The sequence below is a fragment of the Acyrthosiphon pisum genome, chromosome A1, assembly GCF_005508785.2.
Source record: "Acyrthosiphon pisum isolate AL4f chromosome A1, pea_aphid_22Mar2018_4r6ur, whole genome shotgun sequence".
NCBI classification, from domain to species: domain Eukaryota; kingdom Metazoa; phylum Arthropoda; class Insecta; order Hemiptera; family Aphididae; genus Acyrthosiphon; species Acyrthosiphon pisum.
The window spans coordinates 28231984-28251151 of record NC_042494.1 but is presented as its reverse complement, the minus strand read 5'-3'; the positions used below and the strand labels follow the sequence as shown (position 1 = coordinate 28251151).

At 28.5% G+C, this 19168-nt stretch overlaps 1 protein-coding gene across 2 annotated transcripts in view; it reads left to right on the top strand.

Annotated features, from left to right (window-relative positions):
* Positions 1-18551, top strand: part of LOC107882629 (metabotropic glutamate receptor 3-like) — an 85254-nt gene extending 66703 nt beyond the window's left edge. For both annotated transcript variants that reach the window (XM_029486889.1, XM_029486888.1), the window contains exon 3: positions 18373-18551. In XM_029486889.1, the coding sequence (XP_029342749.1) occupies positions 18373-18533 (161 nt within the window). In that variant the 3' untranslated portion in view covers positions 18534-18551. The remainder of the gene's footprint in view (positions 1-18372) is intronic.
* Positions 18552-19168: the final 617 nt, after the last annotated feature.

Here is a 19168-nt window from a genome sequence, read left to right as displayed (position 1 = left end):
TCTTCTATTACATTAAACAAATTTCTGATATATATATAGGTGTTTTAAAAAATCACCAAAATAATTAGAAAATTATTTACCTATGTCTCGAAAATTATTTGTTGAAAATATCAAGTATCCACGATAATTCAATTTTTAATTATTACAAAAAAAAATGACATGATCGATTTTTCGATAACTGGTATTGCGATAATATTTCAATTTTTCTGATTTTGTGTACCACAGTTCGTCATACCAGATCACGGGACTCCATTTGATTCACGATGTGGTGTATGTCATAGAGTCTACGATATAGTATATGTCAAAAAGAGTTGGGTTTTCTACCAATATGGTCTAGTGAACGTATGCATAGACATATTATTATGGTGCACGTTTTCGAGACTAGGACAGAATAACTTCCCATCGTTATTCTCGGTATGCAATAAGCTTTTAAGGATATGAACTATAAAAACAACGACCATCGTAGTTTATGGTAAGCTTCTTGGTCTTCCCAGGCCCCAGGGAGTTTATAGTACTTAACAAGGTAAGTGTGGTGGATCCAACGAGTTTGCTTCTCGTCTCAGAGTATTTCTGGACCAACTTTGTCTTATAGCGACAGTCACGCCAGTCCATAAACTTTCATATTCCTAGATCTCATCTGTGGGAAAGAGGCGTCTACACCACGTTGATGATTTTCGTTGACTGGACCGAGATAACACGACCACACAGGTCACAGACAAAACGTTAGGTAAATTGCACATTTTAGAAGAACCCGTCATAGTTACTACTGACCGCGTTAAACCAGCGTATCATTTGGTGGATGATATAGTTACGCCAAATCACGCACCAGGCGTTCACCAGAATTTCAATATTATAATATAGTGGATCATGCCCAAACAATTAACACTTGATTCCGATTCGTCATCACCAGAATCTCAAGAACACACCTCTCGGTTTCAGTCCTTGAGTACAGCTTACACACTTCTTCACGCTATAGTTTTATTCACGGGGGGGGGGGGCTGACGGTAATATATATTACTCCTCGTGCTTGCACACGTTATATCGAAATCGCACCATGACTACAATAGTATATTATAGTATGCTATCTACACTAGAGATGGGCAAAATATTTTGAATATCGAAATTTAATACATTGATTATTTAGATGTATCGGATTCTTGAAAAAAACTTCAAGGTTTCAAAATATTTAAATATAATATAAAAAAAGGTGGGCAAGTGGATGTCGCTCTGCTATAAAGTAAATTACAAGTGGGTCACTGTATAATGGATGGTATCAAATTTGAATTCAATGATATAATATCATTGTATAAGAAAAACGATTCTGAGCGGAGACGGTATGTCAGTCTAGATATTAGACATATTATATACTTATCTATGGCTTTAAAAAAAAAATTGACCTATAATAAATTCCAAATTAATCGTATCACAATATCCATTAGATACTTATAAGTTATAACGCGTTATACATCAACAAAAAACCGTGATATTATCATAGATATTATATAATAGTATACTTTAGAAGTTTCAAGTACCGCTAAGAAAGGATTTATGGAAATTAAACCACTAAAGGGAAAAATAAGGGGTTATAGGATTACTATAGTGGTGCCATCTGTCCAGTGAAATAATATAAAATGACACAGTTTTAACGCATTTGCTTAATTTTTCACTAAATGATAAAACGTATGAATTTCAAATTTGAAAATTTGACACTCAGATGTGCTTGGAAATTGCTTATTTTATTCTGTGGGACACGCTTTAGAGAATCATCGAGATATTCAAATAACAGCAGTTAACTCGTTGATTACTGGTTGGGTAATGTATAAACATTTTTAAATTGGTGATCTTTCTTCTTAATGGGCGTATTTGGCGTATTTGGCATAATAATATATTACTTAGTTGCCTACACTAGGTTGCACTTGTAGCTAATCGTCGTGTCTGAAATTAACCGCAGGTGGATTGCCTAGATACCTGATATACTGCTTGAATATTATCCCCAGATTGCCTACTTAATGACGAATTGCTCATTAATCGATTTTAATTCGAGACCACTAAGTGTCTTGCTAGACACTCAAATCAGGTTTTTGATTTTACACTTTTCATATACAAAAAAGCATCACTATAATCATTCAATCAGCCGTATGAATTTAGGTACATAAAAATACAAATATTTGTTCTGGCCACGCCGGGGGGGGGGGGGGAGCTGGTAACTTATAAAGTTATAATTAGTATTAGTATAAATATTTAATTTAATCATTTACTATATTATTGTGTTCGTAATAATTAGTAATTACGTATATAAAAGTTTAACACCGAAGTATAATTTGAATCTTTTTAATAGATATACATATGAGATTATGGGATATTACTAATAATTTTATTTAATTTCATCTAATATTTTGGAATGGTTAATTATTTGTATGAGTTGAACATTCCCCATTTCCATTGGGTATTGTATTTCTGTAGTATTGGTCGAAAACAATGCGTTTTAGACCACTGACTGAGGAGAAATACGGAAACCTGCATCACGAGTATGACCTTGATCGTAAAATAAATTATGAGCCGTGTGTTTTAGTGTTTGGCATATTATATCACGATTAGGGTGTTTATAATATAGTGTTTAATATTACATCGTTTCGTTGTATATTTTTTTATTTTGTACAATAATATTTCATAATGAATTCGGTATTTATCACGTGCTGTTAACATATTGCGTTTACCATTAAATTATTACCGCTATGATAGTAGAACCTGAGATGATGCCATATTTGAAGAGTGTGTTTTTCGCCGTACCTGCATGTTTAAAAACTATTTGTTTGGATTAAAATTTAAACTAATCCAATTAAAACAAGTAGTTTAATATCATTTAAAATTTATTTGGGAAATTTTTTAGGTCAAACTGAAAACTTCAAGAAACAATTTTATGCATATATATATATATATATAATACAATACATGAGATGGTTATGTAACTACTTTTTGTTTGAATAAGCAATTTTAGTTTTTATCGCTACTCACAATCTTAGTTGCTAAATTTATAGACTTTGATGCAAGTATATCCAATAATGTATGAGATTTAGTAAGTTTACATCGTGCAGATAGGTATAATAATATATTTTCTCTGCTAAAACCATCATATTACCGATTACCACTTATCCACGTTTATGTTTAATTGTTACATCAAATTTCATGTAATATGGCGTAGGTATAGTTTTTTCGCTGTTCATTTTTTTCTTTTCATAGTAACCTATGCAAAACCGTTATTCTTACTATTGACACTGGACAATAGTTAGAATAGAAAACTGTGATGTTCAATCCGTTTCGTCATGCGATGTAGAACGCCTGAGCGTAATAATGCTATAATATTATGTGGTACCAAGTTATTTTCCCCCGTAAAACTTAACCTAAACAAGCGATTCCACATATAACGCTTGTATAATGGAATAAATAATGCGAGTTGAACTGTTCGTTTAAAAAAATAAAATGCAAACATTTTTTGTTTCCGAGAAGATTAGTAATACCTATACCCATTACCCATCAATTACACAACTGCTATCTGGGGACCGGTTGTATTTTACTATAGCTATTTATTGTAGACCCCTGTGCACTTTTTACCGTTACCCCGTTTTTTGTTCTTCGGTTTTTCGGAACAATAATAATTTTTTATGGGTGGATATAATGTTAAGTTTGATAGTGTATAAATGGTGATTTATTTTTGTATTTTTATTGTTGAGAACCGTTTGCAATGGTTTCGAAACGCGAGAAAACGGATTGTGCGGTAAAGTAAATACGTATTTATATATTTTGTTGGGTGGGCACGGGCATACGGTGGCATGGGGCATGCGGCGTTCCGACCTTTAACGTTACGACGAAATAGTGTTAAAAAGTATGCCCACAATGCAACGGCTGAAATAATATTATTATGGTTTTGACACATGGTTCGTCGAACGGGCAAACAATAGGGCGGCCATATGTACAAACGTGACAGACAATTATAATTATTAACAATTAACGCGATTAAAAAACATTTATAAACGTAAATATAAAATAAATAATAACGAGTAGGTTAGTACAGCGACCATATTATTATGTCCCATTTAAAACAGAATATAATCGAAAAACAAATCATGAACTGAAAATAATTTTTATTTTTCAAACTATTTTCACAACTGCTGTATAAGATTTTTCTCAGTGGTTCAGAGTTGAATATCAATGTGAAATCAAATTTTAAATGACTTCTATATACATTTAAGACTTTTTTTTTTGCGTAACTTTTTTTATTTTATATTTACGACAAATCAACGTTTAAAACATCTAAAAGAAGGTTAAATCCGAAAGAAAACCATTCAGAGTATTAAAAATAATTGCGATACACTGTGAAACGAGTAGGTTTTTGTAGAGCTGCTGTGTGCCGGTTATTGGAACGATAGCGTGGTAGTGTGGTACAAATAAAAGTCACGTTTCTTTTTTTCGATTAGCGGTGTAATAGATTATTAAATAATATGTCGTACAACTGTACAAGTGTACAAAGCTCCTGCGTTTAGAGGTACTCTGACTTTAAGCGGATGTTTTAAACGCTTTCGATTCGACGGGAATAAAATTCTTAGGCGGCGGGCTAGGTCGCGGTCGCTTGCACGATGTCTTACCCGCGTGATTAATTTACGTGATTTTTGTTTTTGTTAATCGAACACCTTTGTTTCGCGTACACAGTACACACACACACACACACACGGCTTGCTATAAGTTATAAATAGCTCACATCGTCGGAGTCGGATGCCGTTCGGCGGGTGCGTTTTTCCATTAATCCGTTTTATTTCCCGTTGTCAAACGCTTTCGAATATTCGTGATTTCCGTTTTGACTTCGATTACAGCCGGCAAATTGATTTACGATCGATGTCATGAAGCGTTTGATGAGTGGGAGGTGTCGGGCCGGGGCGTTTTTGAACAACACGCGATCCCCCGCGTCGCTGTAGAAGCTTGGTGGACGGTGGTATTATATTATTATTATTATTATTATTATTATTATTATTATTATTACTAGCTATTACATGCGACCGTACGTGGGTCGACAACACAATCTAAAACTCTATGGGCCTTAAGTTATTGTTGGCGGCAAGTCATTGGCGTGCGGTCCATATTCGCGATGATACGTATAATAATAATAATAATATGACCATTCCGGTCGAAGGCTGCCAGTCGCCACTGGCGTCGTCGGTATTTTGTTGTTACTGCCACCCCACAGCAGCCGTTGATTTGTCACACGACACTTGCGTTGTGCTCGACTTAACGATGATATTATTATTATATTGTCTACGCCTACTCGTAAAGCGCACAATATATAATATCTATTGCCCGGCACATATATTATTATTCTAACACGTTCGTGTCGTCACCAGCAGCGCCATATCAATAATTTATTAAATCGATTAATTATATAATATATTGTCTCGTGCTGCGTACCTGTTCGTAAAACATCATATTGAACCAATAATATAATATTGTCATCGGCTAGAAAAGTATATCAAGTTGTAGTCATTATTTCTATCATTATTATTTTAAGTTAAGCGTGAAAAGATCTGTTGGTCGACGACAGTAGACTATACGTAGCTACGTCAGTAACTCACCGCTGCGGTTTAATTATTACGTTTTGAATTTCCTTAAGGTAGTATTATTAGTATTACTGTGTCAAATCACACCGCCGACTTCGGAGTTTGAAATGCTCTATAATTCATAGTACCTTTTCATTTATACAGCGTAATTTTATTTTACGTATATATTTTTATTAGTATAGAGACTTAATATATTACTGTAGAACATATTATATTTTATTATGCATATAATATTCATACGAGCGTATAATCATCATAAATTACAATCCATTAGTAAGTCTATAGAAAATATTTAAATAATGTATGGCTTTAATAATCCCTAAATTAAAAGTTATAATTATTTTTTAATATACAGATCTTGAAAACATATTAATCATGTGCTATAGGTTGATGAGTATTAAGAAACTGTCATATTATGTTAAGTATATATAGATTATGTTAAGTATACAACTGTGAATGACAGAATATATATATAACTAAGCTGAGTGTCATATAAATGGAACTGTTAGAAAGCGTTTTCAATTTTTTATGTAAATTGTTTTCAAATAATTTCTTGTTATCTTCATGCATTATGTTTTTGATTCATTCTTGTTATTATTATAGAATCAAGTGAGAAAATATATATATTTTTCGTCGCGCTTAGTTTTTACAGTATTAAAATTATTGATTTCAGTTATTTTGATTTATAGCCAGAAAATGGCTGTTTTAATACCCGTATAAACATCTGGAAATAAGAACTTAATAGTTAATACATTATTTATGCCTTCACGACTATATTATAAGAACAATACAATAATAGTTAATTTTGTTTTTATATACATTTGAATGGGAATTTCAACGTTGAAACAATAATGAATAACAGAGCAGAGACATTGTTATTTTATAGCGATGAAACAGACATTCAAACGAATTTAACCATTACAATTACTCTGACAATTATCGAAATAAAGTACAATAATTATTTGTATAAATGATTAATGATTTTATAAACGTCCATTGTATGCGCAGAATTTATTGAATTTTCAGGACAAAGCTATTAAGTAGTATAACGCTATCATTTAGTTGTTGAACAAAGTTATGAAATGTGCATCGAGATATTCGTGTAAATCTTATTGCATAGCTAGATTGCTTACATAGTGCAATATAGCACCGGGTTCGTGTTATCAAATACGTTTGGGTAAGAATGTTAACGATTGTTCCTGACGTACATGAATATATCTGATTACTGTACGTAGTGGAAAGGAAAGTGATGATAAACGTTTATGGGCTGTAATGAGTGTCAGCAGTGGTAACAGGGGTAAGAAAATACCGCCATTAATACAAACAATAGTGGACAAAAACAATTTGCGACTTTCGTGAGCCTCGTCGGGAGTGGTTTTAGTTGTAATGTATATTTTCTCGAACAAATTTAGTAGCTGTTAAACGGACCACGAAGCACATCACTTTGTCAAATCAATTGTCCGGAGTTTTGTTTTGTTAAGTACTTGTTCCAAAAAAATCATCAGGAGTTTGTGATGTTTCCGATAAAATTGAAAACCAATCAGAATACCTATTTTTCATCTTACGAATTTATTATTTACTCATGCTGAGATTCGTATTATTTTTGCCTCCTATTAATTGGTGTAATGTTATACGATAGTTGGTTAAAATCGACGTCATTTAACATTATGGTTAAAAACTCAACGTATAATATGTAAGTAGGTAGTCAACAAATTGTATTTATAACTCTATATATATATTATATAATGTGATTATTTGCATAATATTATAATACAATTTTAGAAAGCAAAGTTCTAAATTTTTTAGAAAGATTTAATTTTAGAAAATCGAGTTATAGAAAAGTTGGTTATTAGCGTCATTGTTCAATACGATTTCGGTTCAAATAAATATACTTTTTTCGGGTATGAATCTAATATGAATTTATTTCTCGAACACGTATTTTTTTTAATACTACTCAGACAGCAATTTTTTGTTTAATAATATTATTATAACATTATAATCACGAATAATATTAGTTTAACGTTATAATAATATTATCGTTACAAAATGCTGTCTGGGTAGTACATTTTAAATAAATTGTACAGCCAATAATAATATTTACAAAAATATTTTTGAAACAATAGAAAGTATGACAGGATACAGTGATACATTATTGGCATAGTATTCCAAAAAATATTCTATACGAATCTCTTATTTCTTAATAATCTTAATTATTATCACCGGTTGTTGGTGCAGAATAGTGTGTATGATAGTATAATATGAGAGGTGTGTAACATATTACCTCATAAATGTGGAGAACACAAATGGGGACATTGGTTGAGTCATTGGATACTGCTAGTTGGGAAGTAATGAATATCCCACACGGCGGCTCAATGACGATAAAAGGATACATTGTATTTCTTTCAGTGGTAATCACCATTGGCCTATCGATTCGGTATTAATAACGGCTTTAATGATTTAAATATTTTATTACAATTTTGAGTGTAAGGTCTTAATATTAAAATTGGAATACACATTGTCATGGCAACTCATACAATATTCAATATATTACATTGTAATTACATCTTGAAGATATTTTTAAAATATATTTAACTTACGTATTTTTTTTTTTTTGATACTCAGTACTAAAATGTAAAAAGTAAATAATTAAATACATTTTACTGAGCTATAAATAAATTAAGTTCCGCAAAGGAATGTTTAACAAATGCAATAATTGTCTAGCTTATTTTTTGTTTAAATTAAAAATAATAATACAGTTTTAAATAAAGAAATGTATTATCTGTATTTCATAAAATCAAGTTTGATCGAATTGTGGTATTATTTTTGTAAAAAAAAACCATTATGAGAAATTCTTTTATTAAAGTTTATACGGCCATTACCTATAGTTTAAATTTATTGTTGAGTAACTACAATCGTCTGCATTAGACGTCTTCTGAATTTTGAATTTTTCATTACCCATTTCATCAAGGTCATATTACAGAGGTATTGTAGCGATATTCGACAGTTATCAAAATATATTTACCTACCAACGCCCATATCCTATAGCAAATCGTTAATGTCACAAACATCAGGTGCCAACCGTCATTGATTTGGGTATGGAATTAAAACAGCAGTGAATAATAGTTGATTGGACCAAAAACCGCAGGTGGGATAAACAATGCATAGGATATTAAAGAGGGATTGGACCTTATAGTATAATCAAGACTAGGCTTTGTGAATCAGGGATGGTTTAATCCCTATTTCCACTTGAAAACCAGGGTCTTAATAAGACATTAATACGTGTTGGAAAAACAATTTCCTATACTTATTATTGTTATATAGTGTAGGTGACATTATGTGTGTTACCAAAATATTTCACAAAGTCTTGGCTCTTACGTGAGCCGTTGACATATCATGTTAAACATCATCGTTTACAACAATTTTTCACATCGTACACTTAACGAATTTTGTACCGTTATTTGTGATTTCGAGTGAGTTTTTAATACTATAGGAATATATCACATAATATATTATACAGCGTGTATGGCAAAGTGAAATTTAAATAGAATTTTAGTGTAAGATTTTATATCTGCGCAAACCTTATTTTTCAACGCTGTTTGTTGTGATGCCAGATGCGTGTATAGTCCGATTTCGGTATTTACAAATGAAATTTTACAACATTGTAGATTAAAATAATTTAATCACAGAAAAAGCAAAATATATTCTTCTTATTGTAAGACCACGACACCACGTCTATGAATACTACGCTGACAAACAAATTTCACTTCACTGCTTCCTATCCAAGGCTAAATCCCTTAAATGAGGCAATTTATTTATTTTTATCATTTATTTCTTACCGGGTCTTCTCACCTTTCCCGTAAGCGTTCAAGGGTCTTTAACATTTAGAGTTTAGGATCTCCAGTTTGAACCAACTTTATCAGTGACCCTTCTTCCTCCACGAATGTCCTAACAATGGTAATTGTACTTTTTTTATTTCCTTTACTACAGCGGATTCTGATAATACAGTAATTCTAGTTCTATATTTTTTTTGATTTTCCAATATCCTATATTTATTTAGAAGCATGGGCCAACAATTCTTCACAAAATCTTACTTTCAAAGATAATATGCAGTTTTGATCTTCCAATTTACGTAATGTTTGACAATCATAAATAGCAAATATATTATATTTTATTTAAATTATTCGTCAGAATCCTTTATGCTAAATTGCCAACACATATTGAATTTTTAATAAAACGCTGTACTAGCGTTATATAATTGATGGTTGAGTGAATAGCATACAGTTTTTTTTTTATTATTATTTAATACAAATAGAAATATTGGTAGTGAGGTCATAGAGAGTTACTATCCATTAAATTTAAACGTCTTTAAAATTGTAGATGCTATTTTTTTTTTGGGGGGGGGGGGGAAGACACCTAAGTGTCCCACTCTAAAACTCTATCGATTCCGTTATCTAGTGTAAATAGATTATTGCAACACATTTTATCGATTTGATGTTCATAAATTTGGATTACATTAAGGCTGTTATTAAACAAATAAAAAAAAGCGGCAATTAATTACACTGGCATTGCCTATCTATAGTAAAATTCAGTAGGTACCGAAATATTTGCTTAGGTTAGTTTGTATAATATAATGTTTACCAATTAGATATTATTTTTTTAATAAAATCCATAATATATTCAGATGATTATTTTTCTATCTCCACTGTTTGGTTAAAAAAAAAATACCATTTATGGATGTATTTATTTTTGTTACTCAGTTTTATAATTCTATGCTCGATTTGTTTGTTTTATCGAGCGATGCTTTTGTGAAACAGTATTATAAATGACCTATAAATTGGTGATTTATGAATAATTTATTACCATAACCCAATTACTTTATTATTCTATAAAATATTATTTGTTTAAATATTTTTAAGTGAAATAAATAGTGTATTAATAGTAATATAGTAACTACACATTAAATACATATAATTCATAGCTAATAATATAATATATAAAAGACATGCCAAATTATTATTAATACCTATTTATTTTGTTACATAATAGTAGGTACATAATTTTAATATAATATAATCACGTGCTTGATTTTGGATGTTTAAAATGTTGCTATAAATATTTTCTATTATATTAATTAACTAATTTTGATTATTGGTAGGTACATACAATTCTTAAAATCAATTTTGTATGTTGCAACGGTTGAAACAATTATACTAATCTAGTAGGTAACCCTATAATATGCTCTGATATAAGTAATAAGTAAAAACTAGTTGGTAAGTGCATATTAATATATAATCATATACAGTTTTGGAGTTTTTAACGTCTTGAACTGGATTTAAATTTGACACGTTTATTTTTAATGCTATACAAAAAAATATACAAATGATATAAAGTTGTTGATATAAGCCTTATATTGACGTTTAGTCAAATTATGACTTCATTACATAATTTAGTACATATTATACTAATAACGTAACTAGTTATAATAATATAGTCAATGTTTATTTGAATATTTTTTGTACAACTTTTCATAGTTATATATCTACTCAAACTAGTAAATAATGGTTATTTTAAATACAAAACCAGAAATCATTACTGGTTTGTTCAAAAATGGTTTCCAAAAACATTATTGAAAATCGAGAAACTTTAAGATTTCTAGGCCTGAAAATGTGTTGTTTTGATTTATTGAAATTTTAAAATGTCACGTAGGTACGTAATCTTCAGAGTTGAAACGAACACACGAGGATTTTAGAAAAATTAAATTATATTGAAATAACAATCCCTGAACGATGCTCAAAAAAAAATTATAATTGATTTTTAAGTATATTTTATTGTTTTTAGATATTGTTATTTTAATTTAAATGTTTAATCTTTGATTTATTTGTGAAGTTTTATTAAGGATTTATTTGATAACCAAAACAATTAAAAACAACATCACGATAAGTACCACTACTCAGAATTTGAAAATTATATACCGGGTAAAGATATTCCTAAACTTTATTCTAATATCACAAAAACATTATTAATGAAGTTAAAATATTATTTGTCTTAGATTTTAATTTTTTGAAGATTTTTTTCAGTAGCCAGTAGGTGTATAAGATTAGATACCTAACATAAGTTATAACCAATTGTGTGGGTATGATGTATGATATTAAATGGTTTTAAAACTCGTTAAAGAACAGCACATCATTTAGTTTGACTTTATAATGTTGTAAGTTGTAGTTTGGTTATTAAAAATACAATTTAATATGATTTGTTATATTCAAATCTAGTTTATCGTTATAATCGAATACATGAATGTTATAAACTAATTTTGAAATATATTAACACATAATTATATTCTATTTTACTTGGAAGATAGCAACTTCTATAGTAAACAAATATAAAAGATACTAATAACATACTATGTTTTATTCAAGAACTTGGTTTTATTTTTACCCCAATATATGTGATGTAGCTGTATATAATATAATTTATGTATTATGTACATAATATGTATGTATAATATATTTATATTATGTATTACGAAACACCCAAAGATAAGTTAAATTGGTCACCCACTGAGATACTTAAAATACTATTTAGTATTTATGATATAGACTTTTATAGTTATATTATATAATAATAAAAAGAGGAGGGCACCTAAATTGTTCATCATAATATAAACTAATTTTTCTCGTCATATGTGATATTTTTTTGTTTTGTCTAATAAGCCTATTGACTAATTTTAGAAAATATGATATAAAATCTATTGATGTAATTGTCTACTTAAAAGTTTAATTTACATACACATACTATTATGATTGACTATTACTCAATGACGAGAATACGAGATATACATACTTAACTTGTCACTCGACAGTCGACACCTACAATTGTACAGCACAGCAGCTACCCAAATTCCCCCAATTTTTATTTCTGTATTGTTATTATTTTGGTTTAAGCTGTTACTTAGAAGTTTAGCGAGATGTATAGGTACTATGGGAAATAGTCGATTATTTTATTTATTTAGCTATATCCTCTAACTATAATTGAAAAAAAAAAATCTCAAAAATTACTTGTTAACACGTATTGATCTCAAGTTAGAATAACAGAAAATTGTACTATATTCATAAATAATTTAAATTATAATTTTTTTAAATTTTACTTTTGATAAAATATTAATTTTTTTCTTTTAAGACGTACAATCTTAATACAAAGTTACTTATTTTATATCCATTACTCTATTTAATACTTTTGGAAAATGTGTACTCATAAATTATTTTTATTAGCACTTAAGCTTTTAAAAACGTACTTTAAGTACAATACTAAACCATGTTCCGCACAGAATCGTTTTTCGAAAGCTATAATTTATCATTGGTTTAAAATTTATAAATATATATGATAATAATACAGTTATATTTTTCGTTATTTCTTGGACGTGTTTTCAGCATACCCACAGTGTAGGTAGGTGGTGTTTGACTAAAATAATATATTGTCTGGCTTATTATGAATTACAAACGCATTAAACTTGTGGTAATCATGTAAGTTATAGAGTTGTACGAAAAATCTTAAATCCTCGAGGCATGATATATATGACTAATCACTATAGTGGATATTTCAAACGTTAAATAATTTGTTAATCATTTTTATTTTATAATTTTTAAATGCCTTTTCCTTGATAGACTAAACAATATTAATTTATTCTTAAATCTCAAGGTCTCTTAGGGCCGGTTGCGCCATCTCCGATTAAAGTTAAACGGAGTTTAATTGGCCGAATTTGCCTGGTTAAATATCTGTTATCAGCTGATTAAGCGTATTCGAAGTATAACCGTAGACGGTACAACTAGCTCTCAATCACTATTCACTGTTATTTTTGTCAATATTGTTCATGAACTGCATATAAATAATGTATTAATTTTTTTTCGAATAATTCAAAATAATATAAATTGGAGATCTCGCATAATTTTGTCACGTTTCTCTTTGGACGTAAACCATGCGATGCTTTTGTACGCAAATGTTTTGGATAATAGAGAAACTGTTAACGTGGTTTTGTTTTCGTAATATTGACGACGAAACGGATAGGTTGAAAACGTTGGTAGATTACTGCTGTAGTGTCGTAACATCCGGCGAGCTAAGATTATATCAGCACACAATTTGATTTCTCTCTCTGACCCATTCGCAACATGTACAATTTGCGTTCAGCATAACTAACCCAGTGTTGTTAGCTTTAGAATTAGAGTGAATAGTTTGAGTATTATCAAACTTAAAATTAGAACATTATCATTGCATATGTTGGACGTTGCTATTATTTTTTTCAATTATAAAGCAAGATATGCTCATTTTTAAATAGTAATATTTTACAAACATACTCATAACTTGCATAAAAATGAATTGTAATAAAACAAACGTACCAAATTTAAGTTTTATAATAGATAAGTTTACAGTAGTACCTACTAAAGGTAATAGTACAAGGATGCAGGTTCTGCTGAACGCAAATATTAAAACCACAAAATATTTACCTAGCTAGTGCACTGATAAGTGACAAAGCCTTAATACTTTAATTAAGTACAAAAGTTACCTAAGTTGATAGTGTTAAGATGATGGAATGTTTCTTTTTGTGATATACGCATAATGTACCTATATACATCCATAAATATATAGGTATATTTTATATATAATACACTTATTTGCTTTCGGTACAAATTATCAAAGGTGGGCAAGTTAATGAAAATAATTAACTCTGGTTAAGTTAAGTTAAGAGGACACAAAATCGATAAGTTAAAAGTTAACAGTTAACAAATTATAAATTTAATTCGATAAGTTAAAAGTTAATTAAAAAAAAAAACTTAACTCAGTTCTAAAAAAGTTAATCAATTTTTTTTTTAAAATTAGTATGTAAATCACAAAAGAGTGAATGTGTCTTTCTAGTTTCTAATTTATAAATTAGAAAAAACAATTTTATTGAACTTTTTTCATAATGTACACTGTATACCCTTTTACTTTACTATTATTTACTAATTTAACAAATATATTTTTTTATATCCTATAGCAATTGAATGTCATAATACGTGAAGATGAGTACATAACCTTCATATATGTATATTATAAGTTATATAACATTAAAACATAACAATTGTCAATTTGTAATTTAAAATTATTAATTTTATTAAAAACATTTATAATTGCAACTCGCATAATATATAATATTTATAACTTAATAAAATATATTAATATACACAAAATTATGTTATCAAAGTAAAGAACAGAAATGTTTGTGTTTTTGTATTGGATTATTTTTATTTTATACTGATATAGTAATATTTACGTATAAACGAAAAATATCAAAATGTTTTTAACTTGATGGATTTTTTTAAAATCAACTGAGAAAAGCTAAGTTGTTTCAACTGTAAATTAAACTAGTTAAGTTCATAAGTATATTAGAAAATAAACTAACTAGTTGAGTTAAAAAGTTAAAAAAAAATTAACTTTTTAACTTGTTAATGCCTACTTTTGCAAATTGTAACGGTTTCGGTTTTAGAGCACAGTTTTTAAAATTTTTTGCTTTAGGTTTGGGTTATGACTTATGAGTTTGGTTTTGGATTCCAGAACATTTTTTAAATTTATCGGTTTTGATTTATTAAATGTTTTGTTATATCATCGGGATTATATAAATAAATATATAAACATACAATTATTTTTGTACAAACATTTTTATTTTAACTAGAAATATTGTAAATATTATACATAACTTATAATATTTGAATCAACCGTTATTAGTTTTAATCGGTTATTGTTAAACAGTTGTTTTAAATTCATTTGTTTCGGTTTGGGTATTGTAAACGGTTATTTAAATTCTTAGGATTCAGTTACGGTATTTTAACCCTGGTTAATAAGTTGTTGGTTTTAGTTGTGGTTACGCTGTTGAAAAATTAAAAATGGTAGGCTTCGATCCCTCGTTAAATTATATTGATACATATGTATAAATTACTGTATATAACTAGTTTATAGTAAAATAGTTGTATAGCATTTACAACTATTGAACTATTGACCATCAAAACATTTTTGATCGACTCTTCTCACATGATTATCGACGCCTTTTGTTAAATATTTTTAGATTCAACTGAAATATTTAACTTATCGTAGTAGAAAATATTTAATTTTTACGTTGTTAAAATAATGGTATACAATCATTATTGTTTAAGTATATTAATGATTTATCATTTACTAATAATTCAGTTATTATTGAATTACCGGAAGTAATTAAAAAATAGTTCAACCCGATTATTTACTGTTGTGCTCTATTTTTATTCAACCAATAAATTATGAAGTAATAATATTTTCGATTTATTAATCTATTTTATTAATTATTAACGGTTGGAAGTTGATCAAAAAACAAAGCGTAGAAAAATGTCAGACCTCTAGACATAAATTAGTATCAAAAGTCAATATATTGTATTATACCATTTAAAAATTAAAATTAAACTTTAAACCCATTTTAACTTTAATAGAGACATTTTGTTTTTTTAGTTTGATTGTTAGAGAAAAATATAACACTTTTTTTTAGTCGTATTACGTTTTTTGGTACACTTATATAATATATTGCTTAAGTGAATGTTTATTGTAAGTAGAAGAATAATGATTAAATACTTGATAAATTTATATTAGTTATTAGGTATATTTAACTCACAATTTAAATATTACCATGTTATTATTTATAATATAGGTGACCATATGTTTATGAATAGATAAATATAGTTAGTAATGTTTAATTATTTATTTTAGATATTCATACAAAATGCCAAGTGAAGTAGTTGAGATGTTGGTCTCATAATCATATAATATTATAAAAAATAATTTCCTCAATTAATTCATATTTTAAAACAATTTCGTAAAAATACTAACAATTATAACCATTAACCTGACTACCACATATACATTTTATAAATACGATGTAGTAATTACTGTGAATTTCACGTATATGTATAGTGTATAGTGTATACTCATACGAATATATTTAGATTTAAAATATTACATTTTAATAAACAAATATTTATATAATGATTATTATTCCATAAAAGAACATTTTTTTAAATTTAATTTTGGAGTATTTTATGATTATAGAAATTTATTAATCCTATATCGATTGTGACTTATAATCAATAAACCGTTTTTACTCATGTCACGTCATATCATAAGTAGTTAATAATATATCTACAATATATATTATATGTATCTACTAAAAATGTATCAAATTTGTTATAATATGCAATATTTATTTCATTATTTACATAATAATAAAAAAATAATTATAGTTGTTTTTGTTTAATATTATGTTTTATAATACCTATTGGATTTATCGAGTTATTATAATATTCGAGGTTTCCGTGGTTATTTATATTATATTGTACATTTTATTGATTTTAATACTTCTAGAAGGGACGTGTAATGGTCAAACATGGGATAAACAATATAAACGTATCCTGCAGTATTAAATACTTAAATTATACATCTTTTTCTTTCCTTGTGGTGTCGACGACGTTGTTGTAACTTCTTGCGAATTACTTCGGCAAATGAAATTATACATCTATACCTATCTGTTTTTAAAAAAAATGTTCATAGTTATATTATAATGCAATTGTTGTGCCAAAATGTATATAATACATATTATATATTATTAGGTAAATAGTTTTCAATTGTGTTTATATGAACACGATAGATTTTCATCTACTATTTTATATATAGATCTTTCTTGTAATGGAATAGTATACCTACGTAAGTAGTGAATAGCCTTCGACCTTCGTTGAAAATTTCAAAAAGTACAAGGTTCTTACATATACGGTGCTATTTTGTTGTTAGTTCGTGCAAAGTATTCTACTCTTTTAATTTTTATTCTTAAGAAACAGAATTGTCGAACAGACTATTGTACATAGTATATGTAATATCAATATCACAATATCACACATTGTCACATTGGTGTGAGATCATATAATTAAATATTGGAGATACAACAAATATTTTTTAGGTAATGATTTTTAGGAAATCATATTATTGGTTTAGGACACAATCACGTTTTTATGATAAATAAAATGCGTTTTAGTAGTTTTGTCAAATATATAATATACAAATGTTAAGTAGTGATACATATTTTTAAAAATCAATATACACCATATTATTAGTTTATTTTCAATTGTGTACGTTTAAATAGTAACAAAATATATTGTGTGGCCTAGTCTGGCGGGGTGTTTGGCTTCAGTCAAACTGATGACGTGTATATGTTGTGCTTGAAAATAATAATTTTTAATTGGGGGAACGGAGTGGCCTAGCGGACTAAGTCGTCGGTTGCGACGCGCACCGTCGCAGGTTCGAAAACCAGCCACGGGCGGCACTTATCTTCGGGCAGTCACGGTGTCTGGAGAGAGAGGCCACCATCCCCCGCCCGGGCATGGCAGATACCTACTAGAAAATTCTGTGAAAGTAACAAACACACGTGTTTAAACATACAATACGCTCCTCCACGGTTAAAAACCACCCAACGACCTAAGTGGCCGGGGGTTAATTAATAATAATAAAAGAAAATTATAAATATAATGTTTTAAGTATTTAGAAAATAATAGAGCTATTATTGAGCTTCATTGAATTATATTACTTACAATTTAATGATAGTTTAATATTTTTATTTGTATTATTTACATTTATTTTAATAAAATTATGATTTATAAATACTTAATTAATAACCTATTTTAAAATTTGTTTAAGGGTAATTAATTGTATGATTTAATATTTCTAGGTTCAATTAGCAATATAGATGAAACTCAATATTTTCATTGCAACAAGTCTCAAGTAAGAAAAGTAATATCTGGCGTGGTTGGTGCGGCGTCAAGTGTCACATCTGTTCAAGTAGCAAATTTATTAAGACTTTTCAAAATACCTCAGGTAAATGTTAAATAAAAATGAATTACTTAGTTATTTTATTTAAAGTTTGAAAGTTTTTGAGATTGTTGACACGTATTAAATATATTTTTGAAGGAAACCTACAGAGTTATTAATTATTTTAAATGTTCCATGCTAAAATAATATTTTTAGTGGTTCTCATGGATTCCTTAATAACATAGAATGAGTAACTAGGTTTTCTAAAAAAAATTTTTTTTACTATTATTTTATATGTATCTAGCTAATCCCGCGCACTTTGTTGCCCGTAAAAAATGGCAACTCTTAAAAAAATTATGATTGTTCAACTTCTTTTGATAGTAACTTGTTGCAATAAGTGCAACTACGTCATATCGCAGACAAAAGGCAACCCATCCCCACCTTAGTAGGCAATGTTCGAAAATTCAATTTAATGCAAGCTTGTACCTGGCATGCTCAAATGGCAAACAATAATAAATAAATACTGATTTCTAGTAATTATTTCTCTTATAAACAAATAGCAACCATTATGTATTTAGGTATACAATTTACACTTACAATTTTGTTTTTTGCTGATTTTAACTCCTTAAGATCAACATTTTGCAAAATTCTTTCTTAGTGCATGGTGAGATTATAATATTAATAATCTACGCTCAACATTTAAAATCGATATCTCT